Source organism: Ictidomys tridecemlineatus, chromosome 3 (genome assembly GCF_052094955.1).
Source record: "Ictidomys tridecemlineatus isolate mIctTri1 chromosome 3, mIctTri1.hap1, whole genome shotgun sequence".
Taxonomy (NCBI): domain Eukaryota; kingdom Metazoa; phylum Chordata; class Mammalia; order Rodentia; family Sciuridae; genus Ictidomys; species Ictidomys tridecemlineatus.
Genome location: NC_135479.1, coordinates 55,840,313 through 55,858,759, shown reverse-complemented (window position 1 = coordinate 55,858,759; position 18,447 = coordinate 55,840,313). Strand labels below are relative to the sequence as shown.

Sequence of the window (18,447 nt, the reverse complement as noted above, 5' to 3'; positions counted from 1 at the left end):
TCTAAGGTTTAGGGCACTGTAGGAGAATGTTGGATACTTACCATATTCGCAGATCCAGTTAGAAGTAGGCATAAACAAAGGGCAAGGGGTTATACTATTATGAGACAAGTGAGTCAACATTCGATTAATGACCTGTGGTAGTATAACAGATGGGGCCACAAAGTGCTTCCTCCATCATTTCCAGGCTCCCATCACTTTTTTTTTTCTAAATCTATTTTTAGTTGTAGATAGACACAATACCCATATTTATTTATTTTTATGTGGTGTTAAGAATCGAACCCAGCGCCTCATACATGCTAGGCAAACACTCTACCACTAAGCATAACCCCAGCCCTTCCATCACTTTCTGTTGATCTCTACTGTCCTCCCATCTACAGAACTCCCGGTTCTGACACCCCTTAATTCTTTTACCCACAAATCTCCCTCTACTCCTCTTTCAGATAGCAGGGAGGAATTACAAGCTAACACTCAACCTGGCATCTGCTGTCTGTGCTCACATGAAAGCCACAGGACAAGGAGCAGACAGCATGACTCACAACACAAACACAGGGCCAAACCAGCCTACCCAAGCTGCACCTATGTGTCATGACACATGTTGAACCATACCCTGCACCCCTTCCTTTAGCATGAAGAGCTGTGCAGGTCACAGCAACCAAGAAAGAAAATTGAAGAGATTGCTCGAACAGAAAGCAAAGCCGTATTTCACGGATACATCTGTGATTTCAAGGATAGGCAAAGAGAACACAAGGAGAAGGTAAAAGAAAAGGAAGTCATAAACATTTTGGGAAGGAGATAATTTTTCCCAACATGAAATGTACAGAAAACTTAAGGCAATTTCCTTGATCTTCCCCTCTCAAGGTGAAACTTCAGAAAATCAAATTACAAAGTCATCATCACATCCTAGATTTATTACAACTGACCTGCAGGCAAAAGGATAGAACTATTACATAAACACTTCGATTCCATGTATATATCTTAAATAGAGGAGGAATTCAAACAAGAATACAGGATAAAATATTCCAAAGCTCCAAGAAGCAGTTATGTTACTGAGCTCCATTTTTACAGACAAATAAGGCAATATCCCTGCACATTAGCTTTTTGATAATTTTTATACATTTTTATATGGTACAAGAGAAAAATAACCAGAGCTCACAATGTACAGTTCTTACACTATTTTCACAGTTTGTGAACACTATACACCCTTTTGTTTTAATAAAGATACATTGTAATAAACTCCTTGCCCTTAAGTTTATAGTTTATAATAATCTATGATTAATACACTAAAATTGCCTTTTTATGTGGTCATCCACACAATAGAACGGTCAGATTAGCTCCTGGACAGTCAGAATTGCTTTTATCTCCATTTGCATAATGGCAAAGTGACCCTATGCTGAGCCAGACGGGAAGATGACAGCAGAGAAACAAATTCCTCTTGAGTCCCCGGGAGCAATGGAGGATGATGGCTTGGTGTGGTTGAAGGAAGACATACAGCAATGCCTTCTTTCAGAACACTGGGAAGTCTAAGGTTTAGGATGTCATGGGGGAGAAAATAGGGAAATTAGGCAAATGGACTAAAAAGATAAATCACGTTTGAAGTCTGCAATTTACAGAAGTATAACTTTAAACAGCACCATTCTCCCTTTATTGTTGTATTTATGACTGTCACTCTGGGAGGAGACACAGCAAAACCTGCCACAATTTGGTTCTATAATGGCATCACCTGCATCTCAGACCATGGCTGTTTAGATTCCAGTGTGCTTGGACCACTCACAGTGCTGCTTAACTACTATATAAAGCCTAATGTTCAGTGCCAGGGAGGCTGGAGCAAAACCTAACCAGAGTGTGGCTAATGGGTAAGTAAAGATAAAAAGCTAAAGATAGCAGATTTAAGTGACCTCTTACAACTGTTCAACTGTTCTGGGTTTTTCATCTTTTGGGGTTTTTTTTGGGGGGGGGGTAGAATTCTAATTCTAAGAAATGAATGGTGAACCGCTACTCTAGCAGGCAACAAGTGACTCCATTTCCATTCTTCCTCTGGTCAAATGTGTCTCTAGAAAAGATGTCTCTTCATCACCTACCATATTGGCTGGGCCCCGCTTTTCTCAGCCTTTTAAACATTACAGCTTATGAGAGATTTGGGGCTAAAATTCTTGGTAAGAAACATCCCTGGTAATTATAAAGGTTTTACTATTAAAAATAAAAAGTGAAATACTGGATTAAGCAAAAGTTACACAGTGGTAATAGACCACAGGGAAACAGAGGTTCAGAAACTAAAGACCTGGACCAGTGGTGGCAAGAAGCAAACAAGTGAGATTTGGTCTTTTGCTGCCTACAAGAAATGTTTATCTAATCGATCAAGGCACATTGCTACTAGCTACTTCTCCCTGTTAATGAATTATGATGGCTAAAGTATCAGGCTCGGAACCAAGGGAAAACATAGACCTGCTACAAGTTGTTCCAAATAAGATACTAGAATTAAAAACATCTGTAAACTTTGCCCTCTGTACTTTTTTTTCTTCTTTCAGTCCTGGTGGTTTGTGGCAGGTGGAACATCAAGTTGGCAGCACACCGAATTCTGAGAATGAAAAATTCTTAGGATCAGCACCTTCTTTGACAAGTGGCAGACTCCTGAGTCTTCCCAATGAAGAGCAGAAGGACTGGTAAAGGAGAAAAGAACACATTCTGTCCTGTCTCAATATTTTAATGTTCACCTCTTTAAACGCAACATGGTTTTTGGTAAAGATAAATTCATTCTAATTTAACATGATATTTCAAACAGGAAATTTGGCTGAGCACATCGATTCCCAATCATCGACTGTGACTGTAAAGCAACAGAATATCAAATCAGTAAATCTATTGCACTTGGTGAAGAAAGTAAATTCCTCCTTTGTCTCCCAGCTCCAGAAGGCAATGTGTCTCACTGGCTGTGCAAGATCTTCTCACTCAAGCCCGAGTCTCTATGTTCAGACATAGTACATCCATCACTGCATCCTTCCAGGATTTGGAAGTCTGACAAAACACCATTCCAGTAGCTGTGTTTCCAGGTTTTGAGTCTAGAAATGAATTTAAGAAGTGATCTAATCACAGTCAACAACTTGATCGTACTGACTTCCAAATGTCATGAATATGTTCACCACGAAAGAGCAGGATGAGGTCTCTCTGACCAGCACTAACACTGTGTGATCGATCAGGTATTACAGGGATGCATGTTCTAGGTGACAGGAGTATACAGACATGATGGAAACGAACACCAATCTTATTGCACATGGTGTCTGGGCGAGCATTAAAAACACTGTGATACGGGATGAAACTCTTTACGTCTTGCTTCCTCTCAGCCCTTTTATCTATAGTCTGATGTAGCAGCGATATCAATCAACATACATGGGAGAGCTGGGAGTAGCTGGCATTTGATCCAGGATTTTACAAACATAGCATGCGACCTCAACGGTACGTTCTTCATACATCAAAATAAAGGGATGTTTCTGTAAGAAAATTAGGAGAAAAAAAAATCAGAAGTCTGTACAAAGTCCAAAATGAACTTTTCTCTTCTATATAGCACAGAATTGTAGGCTCCAGGCTACGTGTGGCAAGGCTAGCCTTTATTTTGCGCAGTTACGTTAGAGGGTATGGATGTGCCTAGATGTGGTACATGGTGTTATGATTTGGAGATGTCATTCTAGAAATGAGGTCTGGGAACTTACCTATGTACTAGAGAGTATTGTTGAGGCAGACAGTGGAGTTGTTTGCTCCTCAGCATAAAACAAAGCAGTAGCCTCTACTACCCATCTGAGGCCAATAACAACTACATGAATACTAGGTCCAGTCCTCTTAGAACATAGAAATGAATCACATCCTCCATTTAAGCAGAAGGATCTTATACAAAGGAGTTTAGTTGCAATTTCTGTCACCCATTCCAAAAAAGGCCCAATAGAAACTTGCCATATGAGCTTCTGCCTGGTGCCCTCCAGAGCCTACGCCCAATCAATACTTGCTTCATTAATCCACTGCTATCAATATTTTTTTCTACAGATTCTCTAAATACATCATCTGAGTAACTTTATAATCGTTGCTGGGTTGACCATAAATTGAACTTAATACCCTTGGAGAGCTGGAAAATAAATGTGACAATCAAGGGAGTCTTTTCTTTAAAATCCTGCCCAGAGTTTAAAGAAAAGACTCCCTTGGTGGTGTTTACCTGTAATCCCAGTGACTCAAGTGAATGAGGCAGAAGGTTTACAAGTTTGAGGCCACCTTTAGCTACTTACCAAGTCCCTAAGAAACTTAGTCAGATCTGTCTCAAAAAATAAAAAGGGCTAGAGATGTAGCTCAAAGGCAAAGTGGACTCAATCCCCAGTAGCAAGTAATCAATCAACATGCCTGGAGTAATACCACATCCAATAAAGTGCTTAAAATATCCAAGTTCCATGGGATAAAGAGAACTTGCAAAGAAATGTAAATAGGTCATAAAGATGTAAATCTGCATGTAAGCATTTTTAGAGGCAAAATAAGAATAAATAAGCTTTTCACTAACTTTTTCTTTCTTTTGGATGAGTTACAGCATACATAGACTATGCAGTAGAAAATAGCTTCTTAAATTAAAAGTTAGAGTTCTTTGATGAAATTTATAACATATTAAGACCAAAATTTCCATGAAAATGTAGCTAGTGAATATGGAGGAAAATTATAATGACAAGTTTTCTCTTTCCAAATATTTTCACTGCAGAACATTTTTTTTTTAAACTCGATAAGATCAAGCTATTTGACAGGTCCATTGCTGGCTTAATGAACCTCAGCAAGCTCAGAGAATCTGAGAGAGGATTTATCTATTTTATTCCCGAAATCCCATACTCACCAGAAGTTCTTTATACTTTGGCCTTTTGGATTCATCCTTTGTAAGGCTAAGGTAACATAAAAATAACAGTGTTAAGATGAAGACATATTTACCCAAGTGTCTTTCTTTTCACAAATGAAATTTTAAAAAGAATCAAATTGCTTTTTCCTTCAAATACAAAGTAAGAAAGCAGACAACCTGTTAAACTTAGAAAAGCACACTCAAAAAGTCTATAACTTCAGGATTTATCCTTAGGATATTTCAGTGTATAGTGGATCACTAGGAGAAAAATTAAAACAACACTAATTGTTGAAAGTTGACTAAATCATGGCATAGCTCCATGTAAGACTACCGTGTAGCTAAATATATGAATGTATATGTAAAAATAAAATTGGATATGTGTATTTTTAATGCACATACTTTAAAAAAATATAGAAATTATTCAAGAGAAATCGGCAATCTAGTAATCCTGAGAAGTAAACTATATTATGAATTTCATCAATTTACCATTAAGGTTTTTTAAACTCCTGTACTTTGTAATTCATTGCTACATTCTCTGGTCCCAAAGTATAACATGCTACAACTTTACCCAAAACTAATGTCATTATATAAGAACCCTGGCCCCATGGGTATTATCCCTGGAATTCTATCCCATCTAATATTGCCAGAAGTATTTTCATTTTGTTTCTATTTACTTCACCTTTGTTGGCCCTTATCTTAATCATTACTCCAACCTCAAATTCATTTTTTCCTATCAAAAGTTAATTAGTATTGGCAAAACAGTTCACCTATGCTAAACTCATTGCTATATTTACTATCCCCCATCTTTTGTACTAGATGCTGCAAGGAGCTACATACATACCCTCTTTAAGAATAAAAGACTTACTGTTCCAAGGTGGAGATTGCTACAGCAGACAACCATCTAATAATGTTAGCCTCTTCAGGATTACCTCAGCTGAGGAAAGCCACCTTCCCTTCCTGAGACAGCCTGTATCCAATGATGGATCCACAAAAGGGTATAAAAATCTAGGATCCTCATGGCAAGTTTCATGCATCATCCTGGCTTCAAACCTTCCCAAGAAGACTGAGGTCGTTATTGAGACTGCAGTGCAGCTCAACTTCTCCTTCTGCCCATTCCTGCTTCTTTTCTTGCACTACATTTTGATCCCAAGATCACTGATTAACTGCCCATCTTTGTCTCAAAATTCTGCTTTTCAGGGCCCCAATCTATGACACCCTTTTTTTAGTTAACTTTGCTTCTAGGACAAGCATATCCTTTCAAAACACTCTATAAATGCCAAATTCTTGTGTGTCTCCATTCCCAAAAATGTCTGTAGTTTGCTTATTCTGAATGATATTTAAGTGCCTAAGTATAAATATTTAGGATTAGGCTGACCATTATTTTTCCCCTAAATATTCTGAAAGCAAGACTCCATTTTTGTTCTAGCAATCATTATTGTTGGTAACATGTTTGCTCTCAGCCCAGTTACCAATCTTTTGAAGGCCACCTGTTTTCTTTTCCTGCTATTACTTCGTCATTGTTCTACAGTTTTATTTCACTGCATTTTGGGTATGTTTACCTTTATCTTCCATGATGCAGAGACTTTACCTTCAATTTGCAAAGCTACCCTAGATCAATTCTCAAATGTATTCACCCATAAACTCCTTAAATATTGCTTCTTTACCTCTGGAGCTGTCTTCTGCATTTCCATTATAAACATCTTAGACCCTCTCACTCTATATTCTGTTCTCTTTGATTCTTAGTTGCCTTTCATGTGATTTATTTTTGCTATGCTGGGGAAATTCCTCAGCTCCATTTCCATTTCCCTAACTCTGATTTTAGTTGTTTATAGTCCAGAGAATTTTAAGTCTGTTTTGTCTTTTATATCAATAGTTATTATTTTATTCATTCCTAAGACTTTTAATTAGTTTCATATCTAACTGTTCCATATCTATTTTATTTCTTCCTCAGTTTTATTGGAAGTTATATCTTCATAAGTTTATTTTAACTTATAAAGAATCCTAAATATGCTTATTACATTTTACAATGTGTTTCAGGTCATTCTATAAGTTCATCTCAACTTAAAGGAAATTCATGTTCTATTTTGTTGGATCCTTTGTTAATATTAGACTTCATGTATTTGGGGGTTTTAGTTTGCAGATTCGTTTTGAAAAGAATGTGTTTAACCTTCCACACATATGTACAAATCCGTGAATGGCTACTAAGTACTTGAACGGAAACAGCAGTTAGTAATAAATCATATAGTTCAGTTTCCAGCACCAATAAATATAACAAGGTCCTATAAAGTACCTTTCAAATTCCAGTCCTATGTTGATAATTAGAACCATGACAGATCCAGCCCTCTATGGTTATCTATGGTATTGTCATTCTGCAGTCCTGCTGCTTATTTAGAGCTATGGTCCAGACAGTGACTGACATCAATATATTTTTATCCAGACCCTGACTTCTGAAGAATGACTCTAATTTTTGTTGGTCCCCTGTGCAAAAAGAGCATTTGTAAAACTCTGATCCTAGCTGCTACTACCTACTTCTGGATCTGGAAAATAGCAACTCCATGGCTTCAGTCCTACATAGCATCTTGGAAGTATTTCTATTACATTTTTCTCCCAGATTTACTTTTTTTGTAAAACTACTATGCCTTTTTGGTTTTATGTTTTTCTCCCTCGTCTACTAGAGCAGAAAACTGTCAACATATAAAAACATGATGGTATTTAGGTGGAAATCTTAAGCCAAATTCCCATTAACACTGATTGTCTTCTGTATCTGATTACTGCTGACATCAGTAATTGTTTTGATAATCATATTAACCCCAATTAGACTGATAAGGTAGCCACTAGCCAAATTAATTCCAATTGAATATAAAATTTACTTCCTTACTCACACTAGCCACATTTCAAGTAGCAAACAGGTACTGCATTGGACAAAGCAGATTACAGAACATTTCCATCTTCTCAGTAAATTCTATTGGAAGGGCTTCAGCATTATCTTCAGCCCATCAATTTCCCTTCAATTATACCTAATGTGTTCAAAGGTTAGCTACTGAATGCTTTTAATTTTTTATTTATGCTTTTTATTTCTAGCAGTTCTGTTTGATTCTTTATAAATCTGTTCACTAGTTGCTTTTTCTTATTTATTTTTTATTTATTTTTTATTTTTGGTACCAGTTATTGAATTTTAACCACTGAGCTACATCCCCAGTGCTTTTTTAATATTTTAATTAGAGACAGGGTCTCAGTGAGTTGCTTAGGGCCTCAATAAGTTGCTGCATCTGGCTCTGAACTTGAGATCCTCCTGCCTCAGTCTCACAAGCCGCTGGGATTACAAGCGATACATTTTTTTTTCCTGTTTCTGATCATTCTAAAATTTGAAGTCTTCGCAATTCTATCCTTGCTATCAATTGTTTCTATCAATTTTGATTCCTTAATGTTGACAATTTTTTTGGTGGAATATTCACATTCATTTAACTTTTATATTTGGGAATTTTTTATTTTATTTATTGTGCCAGGGATTTAACCCAGGGGTGCTCTACCACTGAGCCACATCCCCAACCCTTTTTATTTTTGAGACAAGATCTTACTAAATGCCTGAGGGCCTCCCTAAGTTGCTGAGTTTGTCCTCAGACTTGAGATCCTCCTGCCTCAACCTCCTGATTCACTGGGATTACAGGCATGAGTCATCATGCCCAGTTTAAGGGTTCTTTATTCCTGAATTTGAGATTTTGCTTCTTCTGTCCATTAACTGGAGGGAGAGTGAGGGTGTCTTTCCTACCCTGGGCTTAAAATTGCTGTTTTCAAAATTATTAAATTATCTGCTTTAGGTATATTGCACAGTTTATTTATAATCAGGAATTCAATAGTAAACTCATATTAAGGTTTTAGTATAATTTTAAATGTTTTGATACTCTCTTGCCTCCCATAATTTCTGATTTCACTTAGTTTCAGAGTTCTGTGGATTCATTAGTCTTGTATCAACTCTTGATACATTTTAAAATGCACTTTAATTGTATCAACTCTTGATACATTTTAAAGTGCACTTTAAAATGCTTATCCAATATTTTGAAAGTATTGTGCAAGATATCCAATGTATCCAAGAATCCTGAAGTGGCCACACACATCCTTCTGGAGCAGTTTCTCTACTCTTTAGGTACTGCTTTGACTTTGTGTTTTTCTACACTGGTATATGAGGGGGTAGGGGGGATTGTGTGTTTTAACTGAAAGCCTATTAAGTCTTCATCTTTTCTCATAATATAATCTAGATGTGACTCCTTTAGTTAATTTGGTCTGATAATTCAAGGAATCACGTTTTTCTTCAACTAAAGGGCATCTTTATCTTAATTCCTTCTCTGCTTACTATAGAATATACTGTATTTTTCTTCTATGTCTCTCATTATTTACCATGTTCACCTTTTTATTCCTTTCTTCTGAAAGATTTGGTTAATTTGCAACATACAATTTTGCTGCATACCATTAATTCTTTCCTTTTAACAGAAATCATGTTTACCACATGAAGACAACATTTCCTGAGTTCCAAGTATTATGTCCTCACAAAATTTTTACCAATTTTTTCAGTGACAATTTCCCAAGAAAATATTTTTTCAAATTTTCCATTCTGGTACAATTCTCTGAACCACTTGGTGTTTTCATTTGTCAGTGAATTTGCTTTTCTTTATTTCTTCATTCCTAAAAGGGTCAAAGGGTTTATCAAATTCCACATGTTGATCTCAGGTACAGACCTAGACAATTGTGAGAAACAGGTGGAGAGCCATCACTCTCATCATTACCTTGCCAAGCAGCTTATTTTCTGAGTTTAAGAGCTTTGTATGACATTCCTACCTTCTAGTGAATACAAAAAAGCAACTTCACTAGAAGTTACTTTTAGCAAAGTCTGAGCATTTCTTTATAGGTTCTTTCTAAAAGGCATAAGGCAGTAGTGAACACAGAGTGAGTATCACTAATCTGAAAACATAAAATCTAAAATCCTCCAAAATATGGTATATTTTAGTGCTGATGTTATGTCATAAGTGAAAAATTTCACCATGAAACTGTTTCATGCACAAACCATTAAACACATAATGTGAATATAGTACAAGGTGTGTATGAAACACAAATGAATTTCTTGTTCAGACTTGAGTCCCATTTCCAAGATGTTTCATCGTGTATATGCAAATATTCCAAAAATCTAAAAATAAAAAATCTGAAATCTGAAACATTTCTGGTCCCAAGCATTTTGGATAAAGGATACCAAACCTTTATTGTCATAGAATTTCAGATGCATGTGGGATCTAGAATAAAGACATTTCTAGGATTGACATTTTTAGGACTGAGATTTCATTCCTAATTGTCTGTCCCCACAGCTGCCTTTTCTTCCAGGTTTTGCTGTCACTGCTAGAGAGTTGTTCAGGTTTTACATATTCCTTTTAACTTTTTTTCCTCTCTGCACAAGATGGTCAATCTACCCCTGAATTCAATTTCATCTACACAGTTTCACAAAAACTTCTCAAGGATACAACTTTTGGTTCTTTTCCAGGACAAATACTGCCCCCCATCCTCCCTGTTTAAAACAGTCCATGGGTGATTTTTAAAAGAAAGTTAAATATAGGAAAGAGATTAAAATGTGAGCTGAGTCCTTCATTTGAACCATATCTTCACCCTTATTTTTTCCTTAAGGAAATTTTTAATTTAAGCAAACATACAGAGAAGGGCACATTTCCTAACCATAGAACTAAAATAAAGGGAACAATATTCTTCCATCACCTTATATTAATTCTGTCTGCTTTTAACTTTCAAAGAGAACCATATTGAGATTTTTTTTCATGCTGTTGAGTGTAAGCAAAGTTTGATCTTCCCCTTTGTTATATACTACCGTCTAAATAATGTAAACTTAATCTCTTCTATTGTTAACATATTTTATAATCATAGATTATCATGAATGTGCTTTTATGAACTTTCTTGTGTCCTTTAGTATATTGGAGTCCACACAATTCTGTTGGATATATAATTAGGTCTTGAATTGCTAGATATACTTCAGCTGTGTTTGATACTGCCAGCATTCCAAGGGACTGCATTAGTCAACACTCCTACAAGGTATGTATGGAACTTCCAGGTGTTTCAGATCCTCACCAACACTTGGAACTGTCAGTCTTTTAAATTGTGGTGTTCTGGTGATTGCAGTGGTTATCTCATTGTAATTATGATTTGCTTTCCCCTGGTGACCAATAATGCTGAGTGAGCACCCTTTAATCTATTTACTGATCTCTTAAACATATCATCTTTCAAAGTGCCTTAAAATATTTTGCCATTTTGGGTTGTCATTTTCCTATTTAAAAGGGTTTTGTATTTATAAGTACTCTTTACAGAGTCTGTCCCAAGTCAAATATCTCTATGAAAATCTTTATCTATTTCAGGGTGATAAAAATACTCTATTATTCTCCTTGTGCTTTTAATTTATAAAACAGAAGAAATTCAGTTTTGCAGGAAAAAAAGTGCAAAGAGTGAGAAATGTGGCTAGAGCAATAAACCAAATCCAACTCATTGGGCTTTGAAAGTAATGTTAACTTAGACTATTCTAAGAATTTAAAAATCTCCAGAACAGTGTTTCTTAATCTTTTTTTCATTATTGCCCTTTCCTACTAGGAAATTTAAATCCACAGATGTACTGTGAATCATTTTATTTTCTATAGGTCTAGAGAGGCAGGGCTACAATCCAATGTATAATTCAAGATTTTCTGTCTCTCCAAAATCAAATTTAGCTTCCTTGAGGACACTATTACTCCACTAAGAATGCTTGCCTATATAATTTTACACAGAGAAGCAACATGCTCAGATATGCATCATAAAAAAACAGAACTGATAAAAAGAACATGGTATTGCTGGATTATGAGGAAAATAATTAGAAAACTGAATGATCCAGGTTAGAGATGACTGACAATATCCAAGATAAGGATATGTGATAGGAAGAAAAGACAAAGGTGGAAAGTGAATATAAGCATGCCTAGAAATAAATATACTTCAACTGTAGACCTGAAAGATTTTATCTGTAACTATTAACCATTATTGCACCGAAGGAAACTGAAATAAAAACATAATGCATGTACTATACATACATAAAACAAAACCAATAAAGAGATCTAGGAATTAAAAAGAAACGAACTCTGATGCAAGGTCCATAGGTAATCATTTTAGATGTGACACAGGATTTTTAACCAAATATTTCATTAAAAAAGAGTATGTAGAATGATCACATATATATAATTATAAACTGCATGTATCATGTGCAAATTAGTACCAAAAAAAGATTATTTTTAAAAAAGGAAAAAATAGACCTGTAATCCTAGCTATATGATTGTAGGCAAGCCTGGGCAACTTAATGAGAAAGTATCTTAAAATAAAATAAAAAGGGCTGAGGGTATAGCTCAGTTAGGGTGCTCTTGGGTTCGTTCAATCTCAAGTACTACAAAAAATAAATAATTTAATAAATATACCTAGAAATCTTTCTTTCCCCTCTGAAATACCAATACAAAAGGAGAATTTGGGTAGAAAAGATGAAAGATACTTGAAAAGTACAGTTAGACAATATTTTCTAATTATTCAAAGAGAGGACAAGATTAGACCCTGAAATAGAAATGTTTAAAGACCCAGACAGAGTGCAAACAGCCTTCCTGGCAAAAAAAAAAAAAATAGGGGTGGGGGTGGGGAAGGCATGCTAAGAATAAATAAGATATACTAGATAGGTTTATAAGCAGAAGCCAGATAGACTATCTTTATATCAGGTTGAATAACAAGTAATTATCAAAATATTCATGTAACAAAAGGGTTCTATTTAAAATGGAGACTACAACAGTCAGATATTATTGCCGTATCTAAATATATTTATTTGTAGGTGTCAAATACACACATAAAAGAACTCTTTTTAAAAGTAGACAGACAATATCAACAAATGTGGGGTCCTCACCATCTTTGAAATAAGGTTTCAGAGAGCAAATATATATAGTTCTACTAATTAAGTCTTGGTCCTGACCTTACTACATACGCCCAATGTTCTGTTGTATCAGAGTAAAGATCCACGCCTGAAAGTCTGATATGGCAATGTCTTGACTTTTAAAGCTTTCAAGTGATTGTAATAAATAAATAATTTAATAAATATACCTAGAAATCTTTCTTTCTCATTTCATTGTGAGAACCACATCAGGATAAGATGATCAGCAGTCTCACCTAGAGGTTTAACCTGGTTGTACAGGTACTAGAAGTCTGGAGGCAGCAGCTTCACCACCCACAGTTCTCACACATACCTGAGCAGCAGAATAGGAGGGAGTTCTGTGCAGGCTAGCTAGTGCCTTTCACACCATCACAGAGAGCCAGAGTCCTAGCCTGGAAGTCAGGATGATGTGACCAAGGGTCCCTCCTATTTATACAATGTTGTTAATATGAAATAATATTGCTATTCTCATCACATGTGTTTGGGATTTCATAATCAAGTACTCACCACAAGTTGACAAAGTTGATGAAACTTGGGGAGAATTCCCTTTCCTCAGAATTACTCAGCTGTGGAGGATCTCCTTTCACAACTTGTGTTAGTTGATCAAATACACTATTCCACTTTGGATAAGGAAATCGGCCTGTGGCCAACTCGTACTAAAGAGAACAGAGGAAAAAGTAAAATATACTAAGCATTACTTATTACTCCCCACTGGAATGACTATGATGATAATCTAAACTCCAAGCAAAACTCTGTAAAAGCCTTGAATCAACTAAGATAAGGTAGGGGTAGTATCTTCAGAATCTTCAGATGAGTAAGTGCCTTATGTTTTATTTAGAAAACTATGGATCAAATTTGAGGACTTGGACTAAAGGTAAACACCAAAATTTAACCTAAATTATGTCCCCACAATGCATGCCCTGGTCAGTCTCTGTTTCTAACTCCTTTATATAAGAGAATCTGGAAGCTTGGTTTATAACATTTTTTTAGTACAGGCTTTCTGCACAATTTGTAATTACCTGAGTGGAAGGCCATGGTCTAGTAGAGCGGTCATATTCCCTTGTAAGTTAATACAAAATTCAATAATCATAAACCTAATCTGGCAGGGTGCAGTGGCACCTGCTTGTAATCCTGTGGCTTAGAAGGCTGAGGCAAGAGGATCAAAGTCAGCCTCAACAATTTAGCAAAGTCCTAAGCAACTTATCAAGACCCTGTCTCAAAAAAAAAATTATATATATATATAAAGGGGCTAGTGCTGTGGCTCAGTAGTTAAGCACTCCTGGGTTCAATCCTGGTACAAAAAAAAAAAAAGTACTCTAATCCGAGTTTAGAGAAAACAATGTGTAGATCCTATTCTACAGTTATTCTGTAGTTACTGCAACTTCAATAACAATCAGATTTTATTATTACAGAAGAAATCAAGTCAGGGTCAAATCCTTCACTCTGAGTAAAGAACTCAGGACAGAATCTCCAATTCATCAAGAATCAAAATCAAGTACTCATATTCTCACCTTTTCCCTACTCTGTTCTGAATATAATGAAAACCTAGGAGTTATGCTTTTTAAGAAAGAAACTGTCTGCTGCATAGCATAATGAATCCCATTTTATGTGTTTTAACATGTAGCTGACACAGGAGAATGAGATACCAAATAATATAAAGAAAGATGGCATCAGAGAGTGGGGGAGAGGGGGCGGAGAGGGAGAGAAACAGAGTATGAATGTGAACAAACACCATCTCAGAAAACTGTTTCAGCCTTTTCTCTCTGAAAAAGCCTGTTTTAAAAGCTGGGCACAGTGGCACATGCCTATAATCCCCAGGACTCAGGAGGCTGAGGCAGGAGGATCACAAGTTCAAGGCCAGCTTGGGCAATTTAACAAGACACTCTCAAAAATAAAAAAGACTGGGCATATAGCTCAGAGGTAAACTGTCCCTGGTTCAATTCCCAGTAACCCCCCAATACCACCAAAGGCCTCTGTTAGATCTCTGTTGTCCCCTCATTTATGCATATGTGGGAAAGCAAGAAGGTATGCATGCACTCATGAAATTTTTTCCTTTGGCTGAGGTTTCTTTGTTAAAATTACAAATGCTTTGAAAGAAACAAATGGCTACTCGTAGCATTAGGAATAATTTCATTAGATTCATTCTTGAGAACAGATTTTAATAAAATAAAAGAAGAAAAAAGGGGCTTATATACCATAAAATACTCAGGATTTAGTAACTAATTTCATATATGTCATAATTTTTTTATTATTCCTATGAAAAATAAATTATTAAATAAGTGCAAGTACTAAACACCTTGCTTTTAAATAACAAGGGTTAGACAAAAGTACTTCAAGAAATTTGCTTTAAAAATTTTCTTTGTTAAAATTTTAAAGGTCTGGGGAGGTGAAGATAGCAGAGTAGAGAGAAGGGTGCTTTCCAAACTGCTCTGTGGCATGAGTCAGTGAAGAAAAAATGTCCAATATCCATCAATGACTTCAAACAATACATTCTAAATGTACAATAGCTTTAATAGTTTCATTTATTTACTCATGACTTCAGTATAAACCATATAAATTATTTCACTAAAAATGTGTACAGAAATTAAATTTAGTATCTAAAATTTTAAAAAGATGTAAAGGTCTAGGGCTATAGCTCAGTGATATAACACTTGACTAACAGGCACAAGCAAGGTCTTGGGTTCAATTCCCAGTACTACACTAAAAAAAAAAAAAAAAAAAAAAAAAAAAAAAAAAACTTTCATAAAACAAAATTCTTCATGTATGTGTTCTTTAACATAATTGATATTGTTGCAGATAGATATTTCTGAATTCATACAAACTACAGGTCTTGCTAGAGTCTTTAGAAGCAGTTGTCAAGACCCTTCTTTAGCCAGTTAGTTTCACAATCAGAAATGATTGTAAGAAGTATCTCCTGTATTTGGACACAAGAAAAAAGTAGGTAGAGTTCTTTGCAGAGGTGAGCAATTAGCCTTAAACTATACAGAGAATTCATTAGTCTGGTAATATTACTCATCAAGAATAACTAGTGGGATGGAGTTGTGGCTCAGTGGTAGAGTGCTTGCCTAGCATACCTGAGGCATTGGTTTCGGTCCTCAGCACCACATAAAAAATAAATAAATAAAAGTGTTTTTCTTAAGAAAAATTTTAAAAAAGAATAACTAGAAAGAGTATATTATTCTGGCAATGCCAATGAAAATAAATGGAGCTTATTTGAAAAACTACAATAAAGCTCACTGCCATGAATTTTTGAATCTCAACTATGGGATCTTAGGTAGCTCAAACTGAAAGAAAAATGGAAAAGAAAGGTTTATGCTATCTCACAGGCCAGTCCCATCTTGTGCAGAAAATTCACAAACAATGTAGAAGAAAGTATAGAACCTTTCCAAAATCAGAAAAATCTCAACAAGTCCTGGTAAAAACTAAAATTTGGAAAACTGGAAATAAGCACATAAAGATATTGTTACAGACTAAGTGTTTATATTCCCTTAAAATCTGAATGAATGGCCAGGCACAGTGGCACATGCCCATAATCCTAGCTACTCAGGGCTGAGGCAAGAGAACACCAAGTTCAAGGCCAGCTTTGGCAACCTAGGGACAGCCTGTCTTAGAATTTTAAAAAATAAAATAAAAAGGACAGGGGATACAGCTCAATGGTAGAATACCCCTGGATTCACACTCTAGTACTTTGGGAGGGGAGTGTCGAATATATGTTGAAACTCAATTTCCAAGGTGACAGTATTAGGAAATGGAGTCTTAGGGAAGTCATTAGATCAGGAAGGTAGAGCCCTCATAAATGGAATTACTGCCCCTACAAGACAGACCCCAGATAAGTCCCTTGGCCCTTCTGCAGTTCACTAGACACAAAAATCTGTCAGCATCTAGATATTGGGTTTCAAATCCTCCAGACCTGTAAGAAATCAATTTCTATTCCTTGGTAAATCATGCAGTTTATGATTTTTCATTAAATCAACCCAAACTAGGATACTTTTTCTATGTGATCAAAATTTCAGTACAATCCACTGGTATAAAGAGCTTATTTGTTTCTGGTTGCTCGCTGCAAATGAGTCAAGTTCTCATTGTTCTTTCCTCAGTATGTTTCACTTCTAACTTTCCTACTGTTATACTATTATGACAAGGTTGGGTCAACCTAAACATACCAATGTGATCCCCAAACTCCAGACATCAGAGCGGACATCATATCCTTGTCGTGATGCACTTGGGTCTATTCTTTCAGGCTAGAACACAAAGAGAAATCAAGGTTACTAACTATGCTTACCCTCAAGGAACACACAATTGGAAGCCAATAGTTGGGAAGGTAGTTAAAATACTAGCACATTCCTAGAGGATCTATGTTTACCATAAGAATGGGAATAACAGGAAGCCATTATTATATTGAAAACAAACAAAAAAATAATAATTCAATGGCTGCTTTCATGAAGGGAACACACAGCAACTCTTTCAATTTCTTCCCCTAAGGACCCAAAGCATTTATAAAGCTGAAACTGAGAATGTCAATAGGGGAAAAAGGAAAAAAAAAAATTGAAAATATAAAAAATTACAAAGTTAGATTAGTAAAACTTAGTTTAGCTGTACAGGGGGAAAAGCTGTCTTCTAATTTTACTAGTCTTGTTTCAGTGGACAAAACCAAACCACAATATATTTGAGACACAAAAGCAAAACATTAGCCTAAATTCATTATAATTATTTTACCCATTCTTCACAATAAATCTAAATTTATCAATTATGTATTATGTTTGAAAATCTCTATTATTCATTATTAGCTAAATCAAAGCACTGCAGTACAGTCAATATATTACCTTGTTATTTGAAAAGCAAAAACCACTTTTAGTAATTTCTGTAAAGGGAGCACCTTTACATTTCCTTGAAATTAGGTGCCATCATTTACACAGTAATGCCAGGGATGGAGAAGAAAAGAAAGTGAGAGTATCACTGGCACAGAATCAACAATGGATCCTTAGCTAAGGCTGATAATAACTGTTGCTAAAAAGAAATGCCCAGAAAAGCATTAACAGCTGACTGTATTACACTCTGCCTATCAGCAACAACTAATTTGGAGACCTATATATTTTAATTTGAACATGAATACTATGCTGCATAAATATTTATGAAAAGCTATTTACTTTGTTTTTAGTTGTGAATACATTTATTAACCTTATTACAATCATAGTACATAAAACTCCCGTCTATTCAATCAAGAGAAAAAAATATTCCATCCAGCATCAGCAGCAATAAATGAGTTTTCCATTGGGAGGACTCAATATTCTAAAAAAGCAACCATCAAGTTAATTTACAAAGCTTAATAAAATACCAATAAAATTACATCTATTTTTATAAATATACTAATATTCATCTGAAAAATATAGAAAATTAAAAGTGAAGTCCAGTGGTCTCAACAATGTTGAAGCATCTTCACCAGTGGATTTCATCTCAAGCAACCACTTTCTTTTGTTCATCCCTAAGAAGAAATTCCTTCTCTATTTAAAGTTTCATCACGTGATTGCAGTAATCCAGTCACACCTTGAAGAGGAACACTTTCAATTCTCCTCTTTCCACAAGTTCTACAGTTCATACCTCCACTGACATCTTGAACCCCTCA

The 18,447-nt window shown here is 35.5% G+C and overlaps 1 protein-coding gene across 1 annotated transcript in view; it reads right to left on the bottom strand.

Annotated features, from left to right (window-relative positions):
• Positions 1-887: 887 nt before the first annotated feature.
• The window catches only part of Map2k4 (mitogen-activated protein kinase kinase 4), a 116,503-nt gene continuing 98,943 nt past the window's right edge, over positions 888-18,447 (bottom strand). The window contains 4 exon segments of the mRNA XM_078042904.1: positions 888-3,482; positions 4,853-4,898; positions 13,335-13,483; positions 16,988-17,065. Of these exon segments, the coding sequence (XP_077899030.1) occupies positions 3,369-3,482; positions 4,853-4,898; positions 13,335-13,483; positions 16,988-17,065 (387 nt within the window). The 3' untranslated portion in view covers positions 888-3,368.